The sequence below is a fragment of the Anoplopoma fimbria genome, chromosome 5, assembly GCF_027596085.1.
Source record: "Anoplopoma fimbria isolate UVic2021 breed Golden Eagle Sablefish chromosome 5, Afim_UVic_2022, whole genome shotgun sequence".
Lineage (NCBI taxonomy): Eukaryota > Metazoa > Chordata > Actinopteri > Perciformes > Anoplopomatidae > Anoplopoma > Anoplopoma fimbria.
Window position 1 is genome coordinate 4111779 of NC_072453.1, and position 22377 is coordinate 4134155.

General features: G+C 40.5%; 1 protein-coding gene across 1 annotated transcript in view; it reads left to right on the top strand.

Moving 5' to 3' along the window:
- The window catches only part of snx29 (sorting nexin 29), a 133650-nt gene that overhangs the window by 45593 nt on the left and 65680 nt on the right, over positions 1-22377 (top strand). The window contains exon 15 of the mRNA XM_054599218.1: positions 21413-21519. Coding sequence (XP_054455193.1) covers positions 21413-21519 — 107 coding nt within the window. The remainder of the gene's footprint in view (positions 1-21412; positions 21520-22377) is intronic.

Genomic DNA, 22377 nt, shown 5'->3' on the forward strand with positions numbered 1-22377 from the left:
TTGTTGAACTTTTGTGGTTGAGGTGTTCAAGGGTCCTTTCTTACACCCGGGGTTTAGTGTGATTGGCAGTGAGCAACTTTTCGTGTGATCGTTACGTGCTGTAACTTTTGAGCAGGAGGGTGTGACTTTTTCCACTTGCACCACCAAGGGCTGGACGATGTGGTTGAAATCATCATGGAGCTATTAAAATGGATGTTTTCTTATATTGATACGCAGTATATCATATTACGGTTTATATGCAAAACCACACATAAAATGGAAGAATTTAACTGTATTTCACTGTGTATTACAAATTTATTCCATATGTGCCCCCAAAAAAAGGTGTACATGGTTTTGGTTTTATATCTCCTACATGAAGAAGCTGTTGCTCAAACACCAAAACCTGCAGATGATTCAGATTGCTGAGCTACCTTTTTATTCTGTAATTCTGCTGTAGCCGGAAATTGTTATGTTGCTTAAAGGTGCTAAATTCAAAGTCAGAGCTTATCTATGATTGAGGGATTGCCTCCACAAGACTCTCAACACTGTGACGGCTGAGCCAGTGGCTAGCGGCTTACAGTGCTAACAGCATGAACAGTGCAAACTATGGCAAGAGTGCTGACAGACCTAAGAGTGTTATCCTGGGGAGGATAGGGGGTTAATTAAACACTTGGGGGGAAAAAAGTGCATGGAATAAAAAAATATCTCTGTTTCTGCTGCATTGAACTGGAGATACTATTTGGATTGAGGTTATCTTGGCGTTGACATCTCCAATACTTATCAACCAGGATCTGGAATGAATTATATACAGTACAATGACCTTAACAAGGGAGGTGAAAGAAGAGACACATCAGTCAAACAAACTAATGACCTTCTGTCTGTGTACAGCTACAGAATCAGCAACATGAACAGCGGTCGTGACTTGATGTAATGTCTTGTCAGCTTGTTATTTAAGAAGGCCTCAATTTAACATTGTTTGGGATTATTGGATGGATTAGTCCTTATAGTTGAGATTTGGCTGGAGATTTTGACTTTTAATGGTACGCTGTCACAGCAGATCTTATTGTTTTCTTGCAGCAGCAGATGAGATACTGCACCAGCAGAACAGAATAACGAGGAAAAAAACCTCAACCGAAAAGAAAAGAACAGAATCTTTAATCCACTGTTCTCATTTGTTTTCTCTTTAAGTAGCTAAAAAAAAACCCACAAGTGACAAAACAAACTTTCTCCTCTGCTTAGAATTGATAATATACACTGCTCTGTGCGTCGGCACATACACAGAACACACAGACTTAAAATTTGATGACCCACAGTATAATCAAAGAGCAGCCAGGAGCTCAGTTATGGACGCTGATGAGACTAAAAGGTTGCGTGACCTTCCATTAGTGGGACAAACTCTTTTTGCTCTGTGGACGCACCGGCTCTCTCCAGGTCGACCTCTGTTACCCATAGATGGCAGTGTGTCCATGAGGCTCCAGCACGGCGTCTGTGTGTCTGCCGGTCTGTGACGGTGTGAGGAGAAGCAGACGGCCACCGATGGGCCTCCGTAATGCAGATTTACAGTAATGGCCTGCAAGGAAATGAGATGTACACTGTTAAATAGTTCGGAAAGACATCTTGCTCTGCTGCGCCGTGGCCTGACCTCGAAGCCGGCGTAACACCCGAGCAGCTCATCGATTTGACAAAAGCCTTTGACTAATGATGCTGGTGAAGAAGTGGGATGAGAGGACAAAGACAGGAAAAACACTGTCGGAGTCGGTCTTTCTCTTTTTTTTTTTTTTTTTTTTTTTAAATCTCTGCCGTTCTGTCACGACGGGGGATGAAGTGATCCGGACCTGTTGATAAGGTCACAGCGGCAGAGAGAGGGTTGTACATTAACGAGCGCCATCAACACATGCTCTCATCCCGTCCGCTGTGAATGTCTCACCCCTCTCCTCCGCCACCTCCTTTGTCCTTCTACTCGGATCGCTCAATTAAAGATGCCTTTTTTCTTCCTGAGGCTCATGTGGAGCCGATGGTCTTTGTCGTTTCCCCTGATCCATTATGGATCAGCACCTAAAGGAGGAAGAGAAGCATTTTGGCTGTTTTGATAGAGAGATGTTTTTGTCTTGTGTCTCATAAGAGCATTGATAGACTTGTGAGGGTTCTTTTCTGTGTCTGGAGGCTCTACAATATCTAAGTTGATATTCAAAAGTAACAGCAAAAAGAGACACATACATGCATTGATTGAGTTTTTCCATGTATCTCTTTAAGTCAAAGTCCATCTTTAGAGACGGACTTTGACTCAGATGGATGTCTAAATTCATCTGATGTCTAAATTCATCCGTTGCACAAAGTTCTTGACTATTTTTAGAAGGACTTTTTTTCAATCTAAAAAAACATGGCTGACCGAGCAAACGTATCAATCTGATCACTCCAGCAGAAAATGTTTGCGTGCCGGAACAAATACAGCAGTTACAAGGACGTTTCCACTGGGGGAAAAAAACTATAGTATAATAATAGAATTAAGAAAATCTTTATATTTTGAAAATAATTGCAGTTTCTCTCTCTCTCACTATCAGAATAGATACAATATTTTGTTTTGTCGAACAGTCTAACTTACATTAGATTAATCTAAGAGCAGTATTAACACTACAGACTGGTTTAAGATGTCTGCATGGAATGGTTTCTGTTCTCAAAAGAGCAGGTCTGTCTTGAGATGTCTCTTGAGCTGAAGTGGCACCACTCCCCCTTTGACAGTTTTTCTCTTAGGCATCTCAGTGTCGGACAGATAGTTTCCACTACCCATAAAAAGCTTTAAGCCAAGTCTCTGTTTTGTAAATGCATGAACAGATGTATTGGTGTTTCTTTCAGCTCGGTTATTTTGACAAATGTTGTCCTTGCGTAAGTCAATATCACGGAAACCCTGTGTGACGTTGTCTCCAGTCATCCAGTCAGCAGGATAAATTCAACATAGTATGGTGATCTCAAAGTGTTCTGCCTCGTCTCGATGTGTTCGTAAGATCTAATATAAATGCAGCTAATGTAAATGTTGCCTCATTCAACGTGGTGAATATTAAGAATGTAAAGAAGAACTAAATAGATCTTGTTGTGCCCATTGTGGGACACTATGGTACGTCTTTTTTCTGCTTCTCTTTGGCAGTGATTTACCCTGTTTTTAGCACACGTCTTGTGTCTGACAACCTTTTGATATGATAATTTCAAGAAATACAGATCAGATACCGTATGTGCGTGCATCTTTGTGTTTGTGGTTCTTTACCGAGTCTGGATTTTTGTGTAACTGAAGAGAATGCTTCCCCAGCCCTCTCTTTTATTTTGGGGTTGATTTTTTTTCTCCCCTGTCAATGTGTGTGTATGTGTGATTACTCTCATAATAGCCCACTGATAGCGTCAGAATCAAAGACCTCCTGGGCGATCCTGATAACAACGTCTGTCCTGTTGCCCTCTCTCTGTCTCTCTCTCTCTCTCTCTCTCTCACTTTCTGTCCCCGTCTTTCTCATCATCTCTCCATTTTATCTCTCTCTCTCTCTCTCTCTGTGTTATTCTCAGTAGCCTCCCTCTGTCACCATCCCTCCGGCTCTCCCTCAGCTCTAAAATAGGAAATGTGTAAATTACACTTGCTAATAGGTTGCAGTAGCAGTGATTTCGCTCTCTCCAACCCTCTGTCTTCTTCATTTTAATTCAGTATTAGGGACAGAACACATTTCATTTGATACTAAATGAAAGGATTGTTCTCATCATCTCTTGAAGAAAGGGGAAAAACTCTCCTCTCCTTTCCTCCAGATGGGAACATCAATTCTTAATGCTCATTCTGCCATGCTGGTACCCGTCTGCCCCCCTTGGGTGTACAGAACCAGAGCACAGGGCATCATCTCAGATGCTCAGTATCTCATCTGCTCATCTGAAACACCTACAAGATGTAGTCTTCTCTTTTTAATAAAGACTCCCGAGACACCTGAGCCTAATCCTCATTAAAAGTACGTCATGCAGGGCAGATCATTAACATTTTAATAAAGAGACATTACTATAATTACTCTTAACAAAGAGCCAATCGCTGAAAAGATTGGCAGCTTCCTTTGGCCTCTTTGGTTTGGCTGGTGCTCGTCTTCGTTGTATTAGGGTCGAGAGAAAATGTGAAAAATAAAAAGACAAGGATTTGTCAATTTGACATAAAAGTCTTAGTGGCTCAAAATGGCAGATATTGGAAGTAACAGAGAAATTAACTCATGACCTGTTTATCCAAAACCAAACAACTCCAGAGCCTTTCTTCAATTTTGTCTTTCATGTTTTATGCTTCCCTCGGGATGAATTGTAAAAACGGTGGGACTAGATAAAACGGTGTTTTTTGGAAGGAATCAAATATATAATGTAGTTTTGCCAGAAGTTGACGCTACAGGCTTTTCTTTAATAATCCATTTTACAGAGTTGAAGAATTAAAGGTTACGAACCCCCAAACAAAACAAGTCGGCTTGTCCATCTAACCATATCTAACCATATCTAACCATATCTAAGAGAGAAACATGGAGAGAGGTCTTCAGAATTTTTTTTTTCAATTGGTGCAACTTTTAATAGTGTTTCATGTTGGCTAGAATCGTCTATTTTATGTTGTCCCGAGACAAAGACAGGCACTCACACTAACCGAGTTACACTAACCACTTAACCGAAAAGACGCCGGAAGCGTAAACAGCTGATCGGTCATTTGAGTTAAAAGTTTGCTACTTCAGAATGTATTTATCAAAGGCTTTCCATAATTATTCATCCCATCAACTCTTTACGATAAATGCAAAAATCACCTCTAGCGAGCGTAAAACCTTTTTTCTGCAACTGAGGAAGTTAAATCCAATAATAAATAACCTTAGTGATTAGTCAATTGACAAAATAGTCACTGATTTATTTTCAGTGGACATATTAATCAATTATTTAACTTGTTTCAGTGCTGTAACAATACCATGGTGTAAGTTAGGTATCAGTCATCTCTGCCATTACATCATTTGTTTACCACAGTTATACCAATGTAACACAGTCTGCCAGTCACGTCAGTCTCTGCTACACTATTCATAATTTTTCCACTCCAAAATGTAGTTTCAGTGTATTTTCTGTCAAACCTGCAGGCGAGTGAGTGTGTTAAACTGGCAGTGGTTGAATCACAGTAGAGGCTGTTAACTCAATGCATGCTTGGGCAGCGATCCATGGCAGACAGGATGGCTAGACGTGCTCATTTGTTACTATGGCTTCGTGCTGCCTTTTAAGAACGCGAGGAACTCAGCCGTTACACACCTGTAAATGTCAGGGCTAGATGTTTTCTGGTTGCATATCTACATTTTCTCCTGCCCCGGTGATGTATGGCATGTGTTTTCACATTGCATTTTATGTCCATTTTCTACACAGCACTTGCTTTCACTGTATTTCGGCAGAGACGAGGAGAATCATACATGCTGTTATTGTGGGAGCAAAGCGATTGCTCTGACCAGAATTCAAACTCTTCACTCCTTTTTTCATCCATTTCAACCTTTATTTCACCAGGGAAGGCAGGCTGAGCACAGACAGCTTTTTCTTTTTTTCATAAGCTACGCACTTACAGCTTTTACTGCATGATGCTTTTACTTTCTGGCAATGAGGGCACCTTGACAGTACTTTTTGGAGAGGTGAGATTGGCCCCCATTCATTTTTCCCACCCATATTTCCGTAAACCCACAAGTCAAATTTTCCAGGCTCTCACATGCTTCTGGTACATACCATCTAATTGTGGAGGTACAGAGTTACCTAATGTAGGTTGTTAAAATGTTGACCCCTTTAACCTTCCTCATTAGTCTTCATTGCTAAATGGTAGTCCGGTTGGTCAGTGGGCGGCTCCTAACAGCGAAAACTTCAGAGGACAAATGGTCTGTGTCACTAAGTTGGATGTTAGCAACGCAGGTGCCCTTTAACAGCAGACTATTAAGAAGATAACCAAAAAGCAATTAGATTGACTTTCTAAAATGGCAATTATAAAAGCTGCTGCGCTGCTAGTGGGAGAGGTGAGAGAGAAAGACTAAGAGAGAGAGGAAATGAGAGTACTGGGACACTGGGTGATGATGCAGCTGCTGATCACCAACAAAGAAAAGCTGCTGTTTGCCTTCATTTTACGAGTGAAGAGGGGAATACGGCACACCGGGTGATGTTGCTGCTGGTGATGCTGCTGCTCCAATGTCTCGCAAACTGGAAGATAGCTATTCTTATATCAAAGGGAGACAAGAATCAGATTTTGGTGGTCATCTGATGCAGTTAGGCTTAAATCATCATTTTTATGTTTTTTTTGAGAGATTCAGGCCTTTATTTGGCTGATATTACAGATTTGTTTCCCATGCAAACTCTAAACTCCCTCCATGTTTGCCTGTTTTCTTGAATTACAACAAATAATAAATAATTCCATCATGTTAAACTCCCCACAATGCTCCTCTGCTTCTTTTCTCTAACAGAAATACAATTTTCATTCACCAGTTAATTCCAGTCCTACTCATTAGTTTTTCCCGATCAATTTAAGCTTCCATGAATGCACCTCCAGCTTAACCCCTCCAACTTATTTTTCACATTTAAAATCCTTATGCAGGCCTGTCATTGGCAGGCTTTTAGTTTGAAAGATGTACATTTTACATTTCATTTTTGGTAGCTTACGACAATCGTAAAAATCGAAAAATGTGGAAACACTGGAATTATTAATAGTTAAAACCAATATTTTGCTTTAAAATAGAAACTCAGTGCAGCAAAGTGGCGAGAATGGTTTGGTTTTAGCAACTGGCCTTTGTAAATACTGGCCATTACTTGAATACTGCTTTTATATGAGAACTTACACCAGCTAGACTTCTTGCTCTGTCTTTTAATGGCATGTCCAACGCTGACGTTTTCGGTCCCCTTTTCACACTAAGGGCTATATTGATTAAAACATAGCATATTCTGGCACTACACTTTTGTTCATCCATGTCTGGCCAGTCACACATTGCAAGACTCAGGTTTAGTTCTGTCAGAAGCACATTGAAGACCAAAGCAAGATGCTACAAAGATTTTTTTAATCTTAAAAGTAAACTTCACCAGGTCTGTTCTCACAGAGTGTCTTTGTTTTTGGCTTAAAACTGTTTCTGCTTTTTTTGTTGTTGTTGTGCAGACATCTGTCTTTGTTTTGTGTCTACTTTCAGAACAAAGACTGTGCCAGATTGACCGACATAGATTAATCATAGTTTTTAAAATATATAGTGAAGTCTCTATGGATGCAACTCTAGTTTGTAACTTAACTTTTCCAATGCCTTGTACGTTGGCTGAAAATGTTTGTTCTAAAAAACACTGCTTGCCTCTCTGTGTGTGAGGCTCAGTCTGTTTGTTATTCAGGGGAGAAGTGTACAGCTGTAAAGAAAATTATGAGAAAGGCACTCTCCATGCAAATTAAACGTATTTACTTTCTCAGATGTTTTGGTTGCTTTCTGTTAGGAGGTGAGAATCAAGAATAAGGTGAGATTGTGTTCGTTTGTGCATGTAATGATATCACACAGTGTTCCAAGGAAGGATAAGGAAGCAGACGTGACAAGAAATAAGAACCTTATGTTGGCATGGGAATAGACAGAATGATGTCCAGGCATGAAAGGCTGATAGCAGTTCTGAAGCTTTTCCCGCTTTCTGTTTAAGTCCCTGTTCATATAGACATATAGACATATCTTCCTGTAAGTCGCTTTGGATAAAAGCGTCTGCTAAATGACTGTAATGTAATGTAATGTAATATAGACCCCTTTTTCTGTTGTAAACACTAGGGGTAGTGGGGAAATCGATTCTTAGATGCATCCTGATTCTCTTTTGAAAGATTATGTCCCCATGCAAACTCAATATTTGAAAATGCATAACACAATCCTCAACATAATGATCGCCTGTAATAACTCTGTGACACCCGGCTGTCCGTTACTTACAGCTGCCCCTGAATGCAACAGAAGTAAAACATCAGCGTCGTTTACGTTCTAAACTAGGCTAAATAGTAGCTGAGTTTTGGTGAGGGAGGCTGAGCTATGAGATACCGAGATACAACTTTCCATCTTTACATTTTTTACAGACACAGCTTTACACACGCTCTACAATGAAAACAAAGTTAAAGTCATGGAATCACTAAGGAAAGCTGGTAGGATAGCAGTAACATGCGTGGACATCCATTGCCACAGAATCTAGTAACTGCAGACTTTGTCTAGAGAAATTGTTCTTATTCTATGAGAGCTGGTACAGAATTCCCATAACAGGAGGGTTTGGTTGAAATAAGTCTATACTATTTATTTGTGAATAAGGACAGTTTTTTATTTAAAAGGATTCAGAACATATTGATGTCGGTGTTTTTACAGCAAGAATGCTGCTACAGGCACAATTTTAATTGGTTTTATGATCGCAACATAGCTCTCTGAATCGAATAGTGAGGTACCTAAAGATTCACCCCTCTAGTAAACACATCTCTTATTTTTGTTGGGGGCGCTTGGATGAGGAAGCATAAAAACGTTTGCTCGTTTTGTTGGCTGGCTTTTTATATAATGGCTGAAAAAGTTTCTCTCAATATGCCGCTCACTCTCCTGGTCCACGAGTGTTACCTAAGCATGCTAGCTAAGTAGCCAGCCGTCCGCTAGTAAGCTTGCTAATAGAGTGCTGCAGGAATTAGGTTTTTTTGTAGGCCAACCCCAGAAGTTAGCATCCCACTGATACCCTAAACAAAAAGCCAATTGGATTTTTCCATTGGATTTTGAATTATTGCAGAAAACAAGCTCTGAGGCAAAACGTTTATGAAACTTACAAGCTTTGTTCAGCGAGATGATTCTCACTAATGACACCACACAAAGCTAAGGTTATGAACTACATCACCATCACATGAGCGCTATTAAGAGGTTGTAAAGGCGGACAAGTCAGCGTGATGAAGTTTTGTAGTCTTATTTATCAACTTGTTAGCAACATTTCTTTTTAAAACGTGTAAAAGCTCCAAAATTCACGAGAGGGATATTTACTGATTTATTTTATATCGAAGAACATTCATTATTTTAAGATTTTGTTAACTACGGACCTTATTTCAGGCTTCTGTCCAAAAACCTATTTTAAAAAAAACACTGACTTTGAGACGACAGAACTGTTAGTGCTAAAATGCAAAACATTTTCGGGTTTAAGGACTCATTCCTGCAGTACTCTATATCCACCATGCATTGATGCTACACTGGTTACAGAAAATAGGCGCAACAGCAGGCCATATCTTCATCTTTTTAATAGTTTAGCCTACATTTCTCTCCATCTGTAATAATTTAGCCTGCTGCGGTGCAGCAACCGTGGCAGCTGAGGAGGTTAGCAGGAGGCTAAACTAAACTAATAGCAACATTTTCTCTCCATCTATTAAACACTTTGCCGATATTGTAGCCGCTAGAGTCTTGAATCACAGCTAATCATCTCAAATGTATGTAATATTGCTTTTCTATGTGCATTAGCCCACTACTCTGATTTGATTCATGCCCCCAGTCTTTCCTTTGTTTTGCCTCCAGCGAACACTGTGACCATCTCCTGCCGTCAGCTGTAAAAGGGTCTATTAGTCGCTAACATGTCTCACTGGTGGTCCAATCATAAGTGGACACGTCTAAACATGGGGGTAAATTCACATTAAACGTTGGGGACACATTGGGATTTAGTAACACAATTCTGAGCTAAGGAGGAATATGAGCGCGTACAGAACGTTGTGCCCAATGAAGGTTCACAGAGATCCACAAAGAAAGTGATGAAAGCTCACCGTGCTCTGATGTATAGAGTTTCACCTCTGCTAAATTATCCAGATTAGGTTGGGAAATCATCAGATTTAAAAGAAACAGGGTACAAAGAAATCTACCGAAAGACTACGTCACCTCAGCATCACAGTAGTTGGATTTTTCTTGGCTTTTCTTTGGAAAAGAAATCAACTACTGTTTGTAACCTAATTTATTGATGTTGGAGCAGTGTAGGGGGGGGGACTAACAACTTTTTTCATTATTGATCAAGTGTGTGGGCTTTTATAGAAAATAACAGACATTGGTGTTTTAACATGCTCTTTAAACTAACAAGCATTGACCCTGTTCAAAAGAAGCCATATCAGTTCAGTAATTTGTGCCATTTTGATTGGCTGACTAACAATGCTGCTCCTCTTAGGTTCATTTTGAGCCTATTTGAATTAAAGACCCACTTTCAACCAAAGTGAACTACAAAGGGGTGCAATGACCCTGTATTGAAGCTTCCAATAAAGAAATTGTGTTTCAACCCTCCACCATTACTGAGGCACTGAATGAAAATCTGCATTGAAACTTGAATTTAACTGCAGGTTTTACAGAATAAAGTCCTGATACATCAACACATCATATAAATACTTTGGAGAATTGAAATTGCATTTCTGGTAAAACACTGCAATTCTCAGCACTATTTTTTCGATGTGTGAATCAGCAATGCACAGTAAAGATCACAGACTTTAATATGCATGAAGTGTACGTTCTATATGAATAACAAATCATCTACTGTGGATGTTAAAGCCCTCTTTTACTGCAGTGTTTTTGCTTTGGTGAAAGTACTTTGTTCCCGATCTGTCTAGGAATATGACACCTACATGTGAAGAGGTTTTGCACACGTTAATGTGCACACAATATTTCATGCATAACTAAATATAAATGCCTTTATGCTTTGTTGTAAGTCCTTTAAAATCAATTAATGTTGTGTGTTTTTGAGTCACTTTGTGAGTAGAAAGGTGAAAGGTGAAGTAAAACCCTTCCCGTTTTTTCATGCAATTGGTTCTCTAAATGTGGGAGCATTGTCAGGCACGAGAGTGTGAGCGATCTGTAAATGTTTGATACCTCTTTTAATAGGATGCAGCAGATTGAGCTGTGATGCTTTCCAGCTCAGACGTTTTTGGGTCAATCTCTCTCTTTTTTTTTTTTTTTTTTTTCCTAATAATTGCTTTGATCACAGCAATAATTAGGTTTTTCTTCTCATCCCCTCCTCAAAACGCACTCATCAGCAGTCGCAGGCACCTGCTCACACACATCTGTCTCCTGTCCTTCAGTATACATTGACATACCTTTTAAGACCCACTGTCAGGTGGAGAGATGGTCGTTTCGGATCGAGCAACGAAACAAGTGAAACTCTGTCACGGCAGAGATTTAGCTGAGACCTAATCTTCTTACTGCACGCAGGCCTAGATAATTAGAATTTTAATAGAATATTCACTTCACCATCCTAGGAAAAGAAATGATAATAGCTCTGCTGAAGCTGCTGAAGTAACTGTTACCTAGTTGTTAAATAAAGCTGTGCATGTTGTGACTTCTAAAACAGAACAGTATTTATTTTCACTTGTGTCTTTTTTTTTTCTTACCATAGAATCTTATTGTGCAGCGGAGCAGATTTTTAGAGGAACGAGTTATCTGGCAAGTTTATATCCATTTCTGTTTTTGTTTTTAAGGTGCTAATGAAGTTGAATTCCTAATCATGCAACATTTGGGCAACATAGAGTCATTTATATAATTCCTTTCCCTGTGTCTGAGTTAACTGCAATAACTACATATCATGTTGAGGTGAAGTGAATTTACAGTTTGCAGGAAAAAAAACAAAACAATTTTTGTATTAAAAAAAAAAGTTTGGACCGCCATAACAAAACAGCTTATTTTTCTGAGTTCTGAGCCTCCCCTGTGGAAAACTTAAGCCATCAAGGTAGCAAATATGCAGGGAATATATATATATTTTTTCTACAGGTTTAATTTAGTGAAATGAGATTTTGCATGGCAGGGTTTGAGAAGCGAATGGTTGGTGCGTGTGTCTGTGTCTCTTTTCTTTACATGCATCTGTGAAACGTGTGCTTGGGAACACTGTTATCCAATTTATGTTCTCATTCCGATTATTAGAATTCATGATTAAGCCTTCAACACTTCCTATAAATATTTATTAAATCATTCCACTACACATAATCCGAATATTGACCGCCCACCGCCACCCCCTCCCCGTGCATCGCCCCATCTTATCGTTTCTGCCACTCACTGTTACGCGCTTTCTTGCACACAGCTGTACTCGGTAACCTCAGCGGAGTGTTGGTTTGATGCTGCGAGGTGTGAAGGCTAAACAGAGGCTGAGTACTTCAGATTAGAGCCGATGATAAAATGAAACTTTGATAATCCCCACGGGGGAAACTGGGTCATTGCAGAGGGGAACAATAGGCGACAAGAAGAGAGAAAATGGAGACTCGCAGATAATACAAGTAATAACCACCAAAGAACATACTGTGCCGCGGGTAAAAACACAGGTTACGTTTAGATAGCACATATGTGTTGGCAGCAGCTGGTTTGGACACAGTTTAGAACATACGCTCAAAACATATGTTCAAAGATGAAAGCCAACCATCCACAGATTTGTTTAGGTACGTGCCTGATAAAGCGGGAAAAACCTATGAAATAATCTTGTCAGAAAACGGACCGATTGTTGAACGGGTTGCAACTTGTTCGGGTCACAGTGACAGGTTTACTTGGATTACATGCTTGTTCAAACAACCCCCCACTGATTTTTATCAATATTGCCATAGACGCGCAGCTTTAATCAGATTTAATCGTCCGAGTTCTCATAAGAGCGCCACATGAACTTTATTGATCCTGGCAGCTAAACTGGGTCATTACAGTAACAGCGATTAGAGGTGTGTGTGTTGGGGAACGAAACAAAGACAGCTTTCGATTTTCTGTTGATTCCTGAAGGAGAAATAATTTTACTGGTTTGACCTTTAAAACATGGAGCACAAGCTCCTTACACTTAATAAGTAAGCTAAATGTGTTTCCAAACATGTGATACATTTTAATCTGTTTACTTCCACTTTAATTTCGCTCACCATTGTTCACATTTTCTTTTCTTTTTTTTTCACCAGAGCTGCTCATCAATTACCTGTTTGCATTGTGGAACAATAGTGTCCATCAGTAAGACAATCAGAACTTTGAGGACATTCACATTTGTTGTTGTGTAAAGCCAGTGTATGCTTAAAAACGGGATAGGGTCAGTGTGTGTTGGGTGGAGTTGTGTCATTGTTAAAGCAATGAGTCTGCGCTTGAAAAAGCCAAAGATCTCAGTAATCCATTTAAGATTAATGGTTTATACTGTAAATACAGTGGATCACACTTATAGGGATCTTGGTTAGAGTGAACAACTGCTTTTAAGAATCAAAAAGCTTTGGGCAGAATTATTCCTATACAAATGCTGTTTAAATAATTTACTTATAGTAAACAAGTAGTCCGCTTACAGTGTTAATTTTTGCATATGGAATTATTATTTTTGTTAAACTACAGTCATTATTTAAAAAGAAAACTTTACTCCCATGGTACCTTGCCATTAGTTTCCTGAGGAAATCATGGCGGGAAAAATAAAGTTGTCTTCTCGAACTGGAGATGAAGTAGTGAAACTTATTGGTCATCCCACAATTTAACCAACTGCCCTGTATTTTGAAACTGCATCTTTGTCGTAAAATTCAGTAAATAGCGAATCAGTCCTTTCATGGTTATATTCATGTGATTAATATATACAAATGAGAGACAAAGAAAAAAGGGAACAAATGGATAATAGTCATCTTCTTGTTGAAGTGATGACAATGGTGGGAGTGAATCAAAACAGTAACACTGCAAGCTGTAAAAACAGAACAAAGACCTGAAAGATTCTAAAAGAGGGCTACATGAGCTTTAAAAGAGCTGTATTGGTAGTGGAAATCTCATAATATTCAAATAATAAAGTCAGCGGTAGTGGAAATACGATAATATTTAAATAAGTGTCAAGTCTCAAGTCACAAAAATACTTTTAACATGTGTTGCACTGACTATGCCCAAGTTATCATTAACAAAAGCTGATTATAGGTGTAATAAGACTTACCAACACACTGTGGAGGTTTTCTTACCCAATGTTATTCTGCGTGAGTCATGGCCGTCTTTTGATGCTGTAATGTCACCGGCCCTGCGACATTTCCTCCTGTTACTATGAATGGCTGGCAAATAGCGAAATGTTTGTCCATTAGTATTCCTCACCATCTGCCAATGTCTGATTTTACACTTACGTTTTACATAACGCTTATTCAGCTGATTGCTTTGAAACCAACATAACATTGTGTTAAGGCAGCGGCTCCACGCACAGTCAAAACGTATAATCAAGTCAAATCGTGACATTTTGCACCTTTTACATTTCCAGGAGAGAAAACCAGCTTCTGGAGTTCTATTCAACAGGGTTGGGCCATAATTTGACCCGGTGTGTTATTTCGGGGGGGAAAAAAAGGAAATTCTGGGGCAGAAGAAAAGTAGTTTCAAGCCCTTTTCCAGCCTTTTTTTCTGTGTGAAAAAGGCTGGAAGCTGGCTGTGGTTCGGTCCTAACAGTTGGTGGATGGCAGTGGTTTGCTCTGATTGGAGCTATTCTGGACACTTCCAAGGACAGAGCTCAAAGAGAACCCTTGAAATGAAAGTAGAGCACACACACAATCAGCCAGATGGTTTCGAAATGATAGGTTTGAGTGTGCATGTGTGTGTTCCGGGTATATTTTTTATACATATGGCTCTCAATTACTGTGTGTGTAGATTAAATATTTAATTAAAACATGAACATAGTTTAAATCCTGTACATTTAGTTTGTTAGATAGTTTACTCACAAGATGATCTGATGCTTTCATATTCAGATGCATCAGAACATTTAGTAAGTGTGTGTGTGTGTGTGTGTGTGATCGCGCTGTTCTCCATCAGATGATGAGCTGGGGCCGACACAAAGGCTCCCTGATTGGAGCCATCAGAGTGGGGAGAACAGTGGCTTCAACGCGTTCTGCCCTCACGTGCTTTTAAATGAAAACCTGTTTGCCCCATGTAACAGCAGTGAACCGGCCTGATCTCTGCCTTTTTTTTTTCATTCTCAATACACATACATAAAGGCCTCTGTTATCTGAAGGAGGGCAACGTGATAAATTAGCTATGAACGATTAGAAAACGAAAGAAGATTGTTTTTGATTAGCACTTAATTAACTCAGTCAGCCGCCTGCTTGCTCCCTAGCCAGCACATCAACAATGTATGGCCTGGCTGCGTGATTAACTCAACTGTGTGTGTGTGTGTGTGTGTGTGTGTGTGTGTGTGTGTGTGTGTGTGTGTGTGTGTGTGTGTGTGTGTGTGTGTGTGTGTGTGTGTGTGTGTGTGTGTGTGTGTGTGTGTGTGTGTGAATGTGTGTGTGTGTGTGTGTGTGTGTGTGTGTGTGTGTGATGCCATTGTTAGTGCAGCGAGGCACAAAGACATTTCGTCTCCTTCCCCTGATTTTCGATCTTGTAGTTTTATAATGAGAAACAGATGAACCTTGAACCTCCAATCTGCAGTGACGTCTGCTTGTGTGTGTGTGTGTGTGTGTGTGTGTGTGTGTGTGAAACTCTTTTCTTTATGCATGTTTCCATTGATATTCATGGCGTTAAGTGGTTGGCCTTCGCAACATGCATGATTGGCGGCATGGGACCGCTGTAGCACAACTGCGCAGCAGGCCAGCTGAGTTGAAATGAACGGCAATGAAAGATTGATAAGATGGGGGAAAAAAATATATTAAAGGAGAGATGTGAGAAAGACAATGAGAAGGATGATGAAGGTGTAAGGAGGGAGGAAGATTTCAAAGGTAAAGCGGGTGTGGAGAAAAAAGGATGAATGGAGGTTGCATAAATGAGCAGACGGTGTAGAGTTTGAAAGAAAGATGCAACAAAGACTAGCAAAAAATAAAAGAACCAAATCAATACTTCATAGAGCAGAGGACTCAACAAAAACAAAGAACATGTTCTGCGAGCGAAAGCAGATGAAAGAAAGTTACGGGGCACAAAAACAGAAAGAACAAAAGGATGGGAAGCGGGAGCTGGGAGGGATTGAGCGATTTCATAAGAAGATAAGATACGGAAGACGAGATCCAGAAGAGCCTCCAATTTCACAGCGGTGTGAGTGCCGCGGGTCTGTACCGTTACAAGCAGCGCTCCACTTGATTGCACAGTAGTCCTATTGTGGAGGGGGGAGCCCTGCACATGTTTTATTTAGCAGGCTCGCTCCGGCTCGACAAGCGCCTCGGCTGGACGTTTTGTTTGTTCTCCAGCCCCGCCGTGTGCTCGGGGTCGGTGGATGCACAGCCACGTCTCCTCACCGCTAACGGACGGAGCAGCAGAGTGTGTCAGAAACCCTGCACCGCTTTCTGGAGCCATTATCAGCCCTCTAAGCTTCTGCTTCGGAGAGGATTTTTGAGGCTTATCTTGATTTCACAGGTTACAAGTCACTTCTAATGTGAGGATTTCTGTGTTTCTGCCTCTCTTCTGTTTTTGTGTCAGAGGAAGGCAGTGTGGGCTGGATACGAACCCGCTGCTTTATGAACTATATTTATGCTAGGCCTTTCTAGTGTTCCGTCCAATCAAAGCGCTGTGCACTACATGCCAACATTCACCCATTCCACACAAACATTTATACACTGATGGCACAGTGTTGGGGTTCTGTATCTTGCCCATGATGCTTTGACAAGCCACTGGAAGAGTAAGGGTTTAGTGAACAAACCACTCTAACTCATGTTCTTTGTCTTTGATGAAACTGACTTGTCTTCTGTCTCTCTCGTACCCCGAGATCTCAAGAGAGAGCAAATGTCTCAGCCTTCGCCATCACAGTTCTGTGGTGAATCGTTCCCTGATCCGTTTGCAACAGCTTCCCCTCAACACGTCATATATATGAGAACGCCTTTGTTTGTTCCGTAAGCTGTGATGACCATCTGCCCTGTGGTTCAGAATTAGAATCACTTTAATCAGCAAGTGAAGACAACAGACATGTTGAGGATGTATGGAAGGATTCTTAGATTTAAATGACCTGAACAATTTGGTATTTTCAGTGTTGATAACCACGTTTTGCTGCTTTCCTGCCTCTCTAAATAGCTTCGCTCCAGCTGCCTTCTGTCTGCCATGTGTGTGAGGCCTTTCGTGGTCTGAGGGGAATCATCTCTGTGTGTATTGTAGATCATTATATATGTATGATAGCCATATTGCTGCTAGTCCTTCAGCTCTGTGCTTCTGGGAGTCTGAGGCAAAACCCAGGAAAACAAAAGGATGAAGGTCTCAATATTGGTGGGACGATAAGCCAGTGGAATTCAGTAAAGACCTGAACAAATTGGCCATTGTTGATGTTTTCCTTGCAAAACTGTTAAAAGATAAGCACATAATGAGGTTGCACTGTCATTTAGACTATGTTGGTTTTTATCCATTTCTTCCACCTATCGGCAACAACTGCAACACAATTATTTTTAATGTTTGTAAGATCCTCTTTGCACGTAAATATTTTTCAGCATAACCCTCATGCCAACATTATATCATTGATCACTGTGTTGGTGTTTCTCCTCTCCCGTGGATGGGAAGATATGAAAAGGCTTTTCAATGTATGCGGTGATGATTTGATGTCAGGGAGGTCTACCAATGCCTATAAATATGAGTTTTGGCGCATGTCTCTCACAGACCCCTCCCCAACAAATCCCAGTTTGCTGTGATTAGTCAGCGTTACTTACTGGGTGTGTCAACTACACAGAGTTGAGCAGCACTTCTGGCGGTGACTGTATAGTTGTGACATCAAAAACTTTATTGAAGTCATGACTGTGTGCATTTTTTCTGCGGATTGAGCGTTTTGATATTTCCACAGTGCTTAACTAGCACCTAGAACTGCTTATAACCAAAAAAAGACCTACAAGTTGTTGTTGTTTGTTTTTACAATATGTGGCCTTTAGAATTTCAGTTTGACATGTGTACGTGTAAACATGTTTTTGATCACAACTAGTTTTTAAAGCTAATCATTGTCCAATATGCCACTTACTAGACGCAAGCATAATGTGGACACTTGAAGCCTGCAGCTCACACAAACAAAGAATGGACTTTTCACTGGAGCAGGTTTTTGTCTAGGAGGGGAACTTTATGAATAAACAATATTTGCATTTCTAAATATAATATTTTTAATTCATCAAGAAGTAGCAAAAAATGACATCAGACACAAATAAATATTACTAGTAGAATGTTTTTTATGCCTTAAAACATTTCTGGATGACAGTTTCAATGGAGGATGACATCTGTCCAGATGTGACCCTCATACCGTCACATGCAGTAGCTGATTGAACTGAATCAGACATTCTGAATTGAAATTCAATAGATATTTTTTTTTTATAGGGTGAAATAATTTCTAGTGACCCTTGAAATGGGAAAACATTGTTATGAATAACAAATAAAACAATATTTTGTCTAGATGGTTTGGGAACATTGCACAATAATCTAAGGATAGGAGGTGTAACATTTTGAACACTTCGTCCTCTTTCCGGGAAATTCCTCTCAGTGTGGAGCTGCAGCCGCTGGCCCGTGTGTGTCCTTCTCTCAGTGGACTTCCCCACTAAACTGGCTAATTATCTCACACACTGTGATCATTAGAGAGAGGCTTCTCTGGAGAGGCACACGCTCAGGTGGAGCCCCGGGGCGATGCACACTTCTGGAATGGGACAGTGTAGCACAAAACACACACACACACACACACACACACACACACACACACACACACACACACACACACACACACACACACACACACACACACACACACACACACACACACACACACACACACACACACACACAAACAGTTTCATAATATGATCTAATAGGCTTTCTGCAGCAGTTTGTATTTGCAACACAGCATATTGCTTATACGTAGCTCAACATTTGTGACATTTTTTTACATGACACACACAGACACTCACACAAAGTCCCAGTGGGGTTGCCCAGGGTTGCAGGCAATCAATAACACTCTGAGATCTCCAAACTTTCCAAAGCAGTGAAAGGACTGTTTACATGTTTACATATGAGTAAACTACCACAAAGTGCAGCTGAGCCCTGCCAGCTCACACATACAGCTGCTAGTTGTTCTTACAGACCAGCTGTCTGCGACATTTCCTGGAGTCAGGAACACCTGCCTGTGCCCCTTCCTCTCTCCAATTCACCCCCCCCCCTCTCTCTCTCGGTCGTTCGCCCACCCACCCCGTATATGTTTCATTATTAAGAGACTATCAATGTGGCAGGTAACAGAAATCCAACTTAAGGGTGGAAAAAAACAGTCAAATTTGTTTCCGTAAGAGCAACCGTCAGCAATTCTCTGTGTGCGCGTGTTCAAGTGTTTATTTCCCGCCTTTTATGCCATTGTTCCCATTTATTTTGTGTATGTGTGTATTTTGTACATTATGTATATATTTTCTTCATGTGTGTATGTGCGTGTACAATAGTTGTCTAGGCTATTAGGCTGCTGACTGAGGTTTACAGTACAGTGCTGTTGGTGGGCCAAAGATAAGCTCGGGGGATTGCTGTGCTGCCGGGGCCCTTTGCAGGAGCCATGATAAAGCGTTTCTGTCAGCCTCTGTATATGTGTGTGTGTGGTGTGTGTGTGTGTGTGTGTGGTGTGTGTGGTGTGTGGGTGTGTGTGTGTGTGTGTAAAACTTTCTTGCTGTGCCAGTAATTTTATTTTGTAGCGTAACTGAACTTTGTTGGTTTGGTTTGACGTTTGTATCTTTGTACGTGTATGTTCTATTTATGTCTATCCATGGTTTTGTTTGTTCTATTGAGGGGTCTGAAGTAATACTAAAACAAAACCCATTTTAAAATAATTAATCGGCTATATTTTCCTAATTTATCAAATAGAAATGCCTATTGTGAGAATTTTCCTTTTTTTTTTCTCTCATACCATCATAAACTTTTTCATTGTGGTTACACAGACTATTTTAAAGTTGATGTGCAATTCACATATTTAAACCTAGAATATGGTTCTCTTAGATCATGATTGCCCATCCCTAACTGTATGATTTCTCCATCATATAATTCTCATCCTGGAAAGCGTAGGTAACCTCGTAACCACAACATCTCCCTGTTCGATACCAGCCGTGGGACATGGTTGTATGCCATACACCTCTCACTTCCCCCACAATTTCCAGTCTGCCTCTACACTTTCATCTCTCCAATAAAGGCGAGAAATGCCAAAAAGAATATTCTTAAAAAAACTCATAATGATTTCCATTGAGCTTATGGAAAAGTGGCTTTGAAAGGTGAAAGGGCTCGTTTTTTTTTTTTACCTAATTCAATTCCCTGAAGCCATGCTGGTACCCTGTACCACAAAACATACAAAGATGCAAACAATGTCTGAGATATAACTTGCAGTGAAAGGACTAAAAGTCTCACCAGGAAGGCCAATCTATTATTCTGAGAATGCACATATAGAGTATGTGCGTGTGTGTGTGTGTGTGTGTGTGTGTGAGTCCACTAGGCTGCCTTTATCCAAGAGTGCTCTTAGTTACTTGCTATTGATTCTCAGCAGCTGTTTACCCCTACGGTCCCGTCTATTTGGAACTACAATGAGGCGACCTCCTCCGTCAATACCTGCCTCACTCTGTCTAGACATCCAGACACTAGCAGGGGGTTCACATTCTTTCTAATCACAGTCCAACTCTATGTTTTCAAAAAAAACTCCTCTCCTAGGTGACATCCCGCTGCATGTTTCTTTGGGTTCTGTGCAGCCTTTGGACAATGCTGAATTTCTACCGCTGTACTTTATTTTCCCAAAGCTCCCCCCTCTCACCCACCTAAAGCCTGTGTGTTATGTGTTAGCTGTGTACTGTATGGTGACACTGAAATAACGGATTTAATTTGCTTTAGCTGAAGAAGCAATCCGTCTCCAAACCGCCAAAAAGTATCCAGAGCCCGGACTTCTGCTAAGTTGTGCCATTATTTTGGGAGGGAACCCGATTAGCTGATGTTTATGGCCTCGGATGCGACGCTTTAGGCTCCGCAGTGATGACTTCAGCTGGTTAGCGAGCTACGGTGGTGGAGAGAAACAATAAGCTCAGTCTGAACTGAGAGTCAGAGTAAAACCAGCCATGGTGAGAGTAGGGGTGTTTTATCATTTTGAAAGAACAGTCAGAAGTTTTCTCAGAAGGAAAAGTGTGTGTGTGTGTGTTTGCTGCAGCATGTTAAAATGTATATACAAGAATGTGTGCGTGCATGCATTTGAGGATTTGTGGGTGCTTATGGGTGTTTCTCTCCGGGTGTCTGTTTGTATGAGTCTTATCTACTTCAGTGTGTGACATAAATAAATTGGTGGCTCTTGCCTGGCTGATTACGTGTACGTTATATAGATATGCTGGCTCCATGCTGCTAAAAGGAAAGCATCAAACAACCGCAGGTGTCACAACTCGCTACAGAAGACTACACAATGCACATAATTGGCATCAAACGTACTGTTTTCTAATTAGCTGAGAGAAAAGTTGTTCCTCGCAGTGTGTGTTATCGACGTGCCGCTTATCTGTACGTCTGTGTAAACATAGCTGTGCTCTCTCTCCCCCCTTCTCTCTCTCTCTCTCTCTCTTTTTCTGCTGCAGCCATGTCGATGTTGAGGCCGAGTGAAGAGCAGGCTCCGGTCCCACAGAATAAGTCCATGGGTGACATCGAGGAGCTGGCCGCCAGCTATGAACGCAAACTCATAGAGGTGAGTGCCGCCTCTTTCAGTGCTCTGCTGTGTGTAAGCGATGATACACGTCAAAAAGGTGCCATGGTCCCAGCAGATAACAAATCATCTTAAACTGGAGCATCGTAAAACTTAACTTTAAAGAACCATTTACTGCATTTAAAGGAACAGTTCAACATTTGGGGAAATATTCGTAGTAACTTTCTTGCTAAGAGTTGGATGAGAAGATCGATATTGATAGCTTAGTTTAGCACAAAGACTGGAAGCAGCAGGAGAGGGCTAGCGGGAAGCCTGGCGTGTCAGATTGTTGCCTGGCAACCTCATGGTGATGACAAGAGTTCAGGTTGACGTTGACCAGGCTAAAATATAATCCTGCACATAACTCACTATAAAAAAACTAAAACTAATTGTTGCTTTTTACATTTTCGTTATTGTAAGGCGTGAACAATCAAGATTTAACAAGTTAATTAAAGATTCTAGTTGGTGAATATATATATTGTTTTACTTTGAACAAAGCCATCCTAGCTGTTGCCCCCTTTTTGCCAGTATTCATGCTATAGCCAATACTGGCTGATGGCCCTAGCTTCATTTAGCACACAGACACAAGTGGCATCAATCCTGTTTCCATAAAATGTGAAATATATAAAATATATATAACATGTTCATTAACAATCTACAGCTAAAAGCTTAATCAAAATGCATACCTTGTTGCTTCTTGTTCCAAAGAGGAGGTTGATTTTTGAGTCTAAGGTCAATCCTGTTTGTTTAACTAAAGAGGATCAACGTGATTTTTTTTTTTCATCCGCATTTCATTCTTTGTATCATCTGCCTGAGCCAGAACCTCAGATAACATTAGCCTTGCTTGCTATAGAAACACAG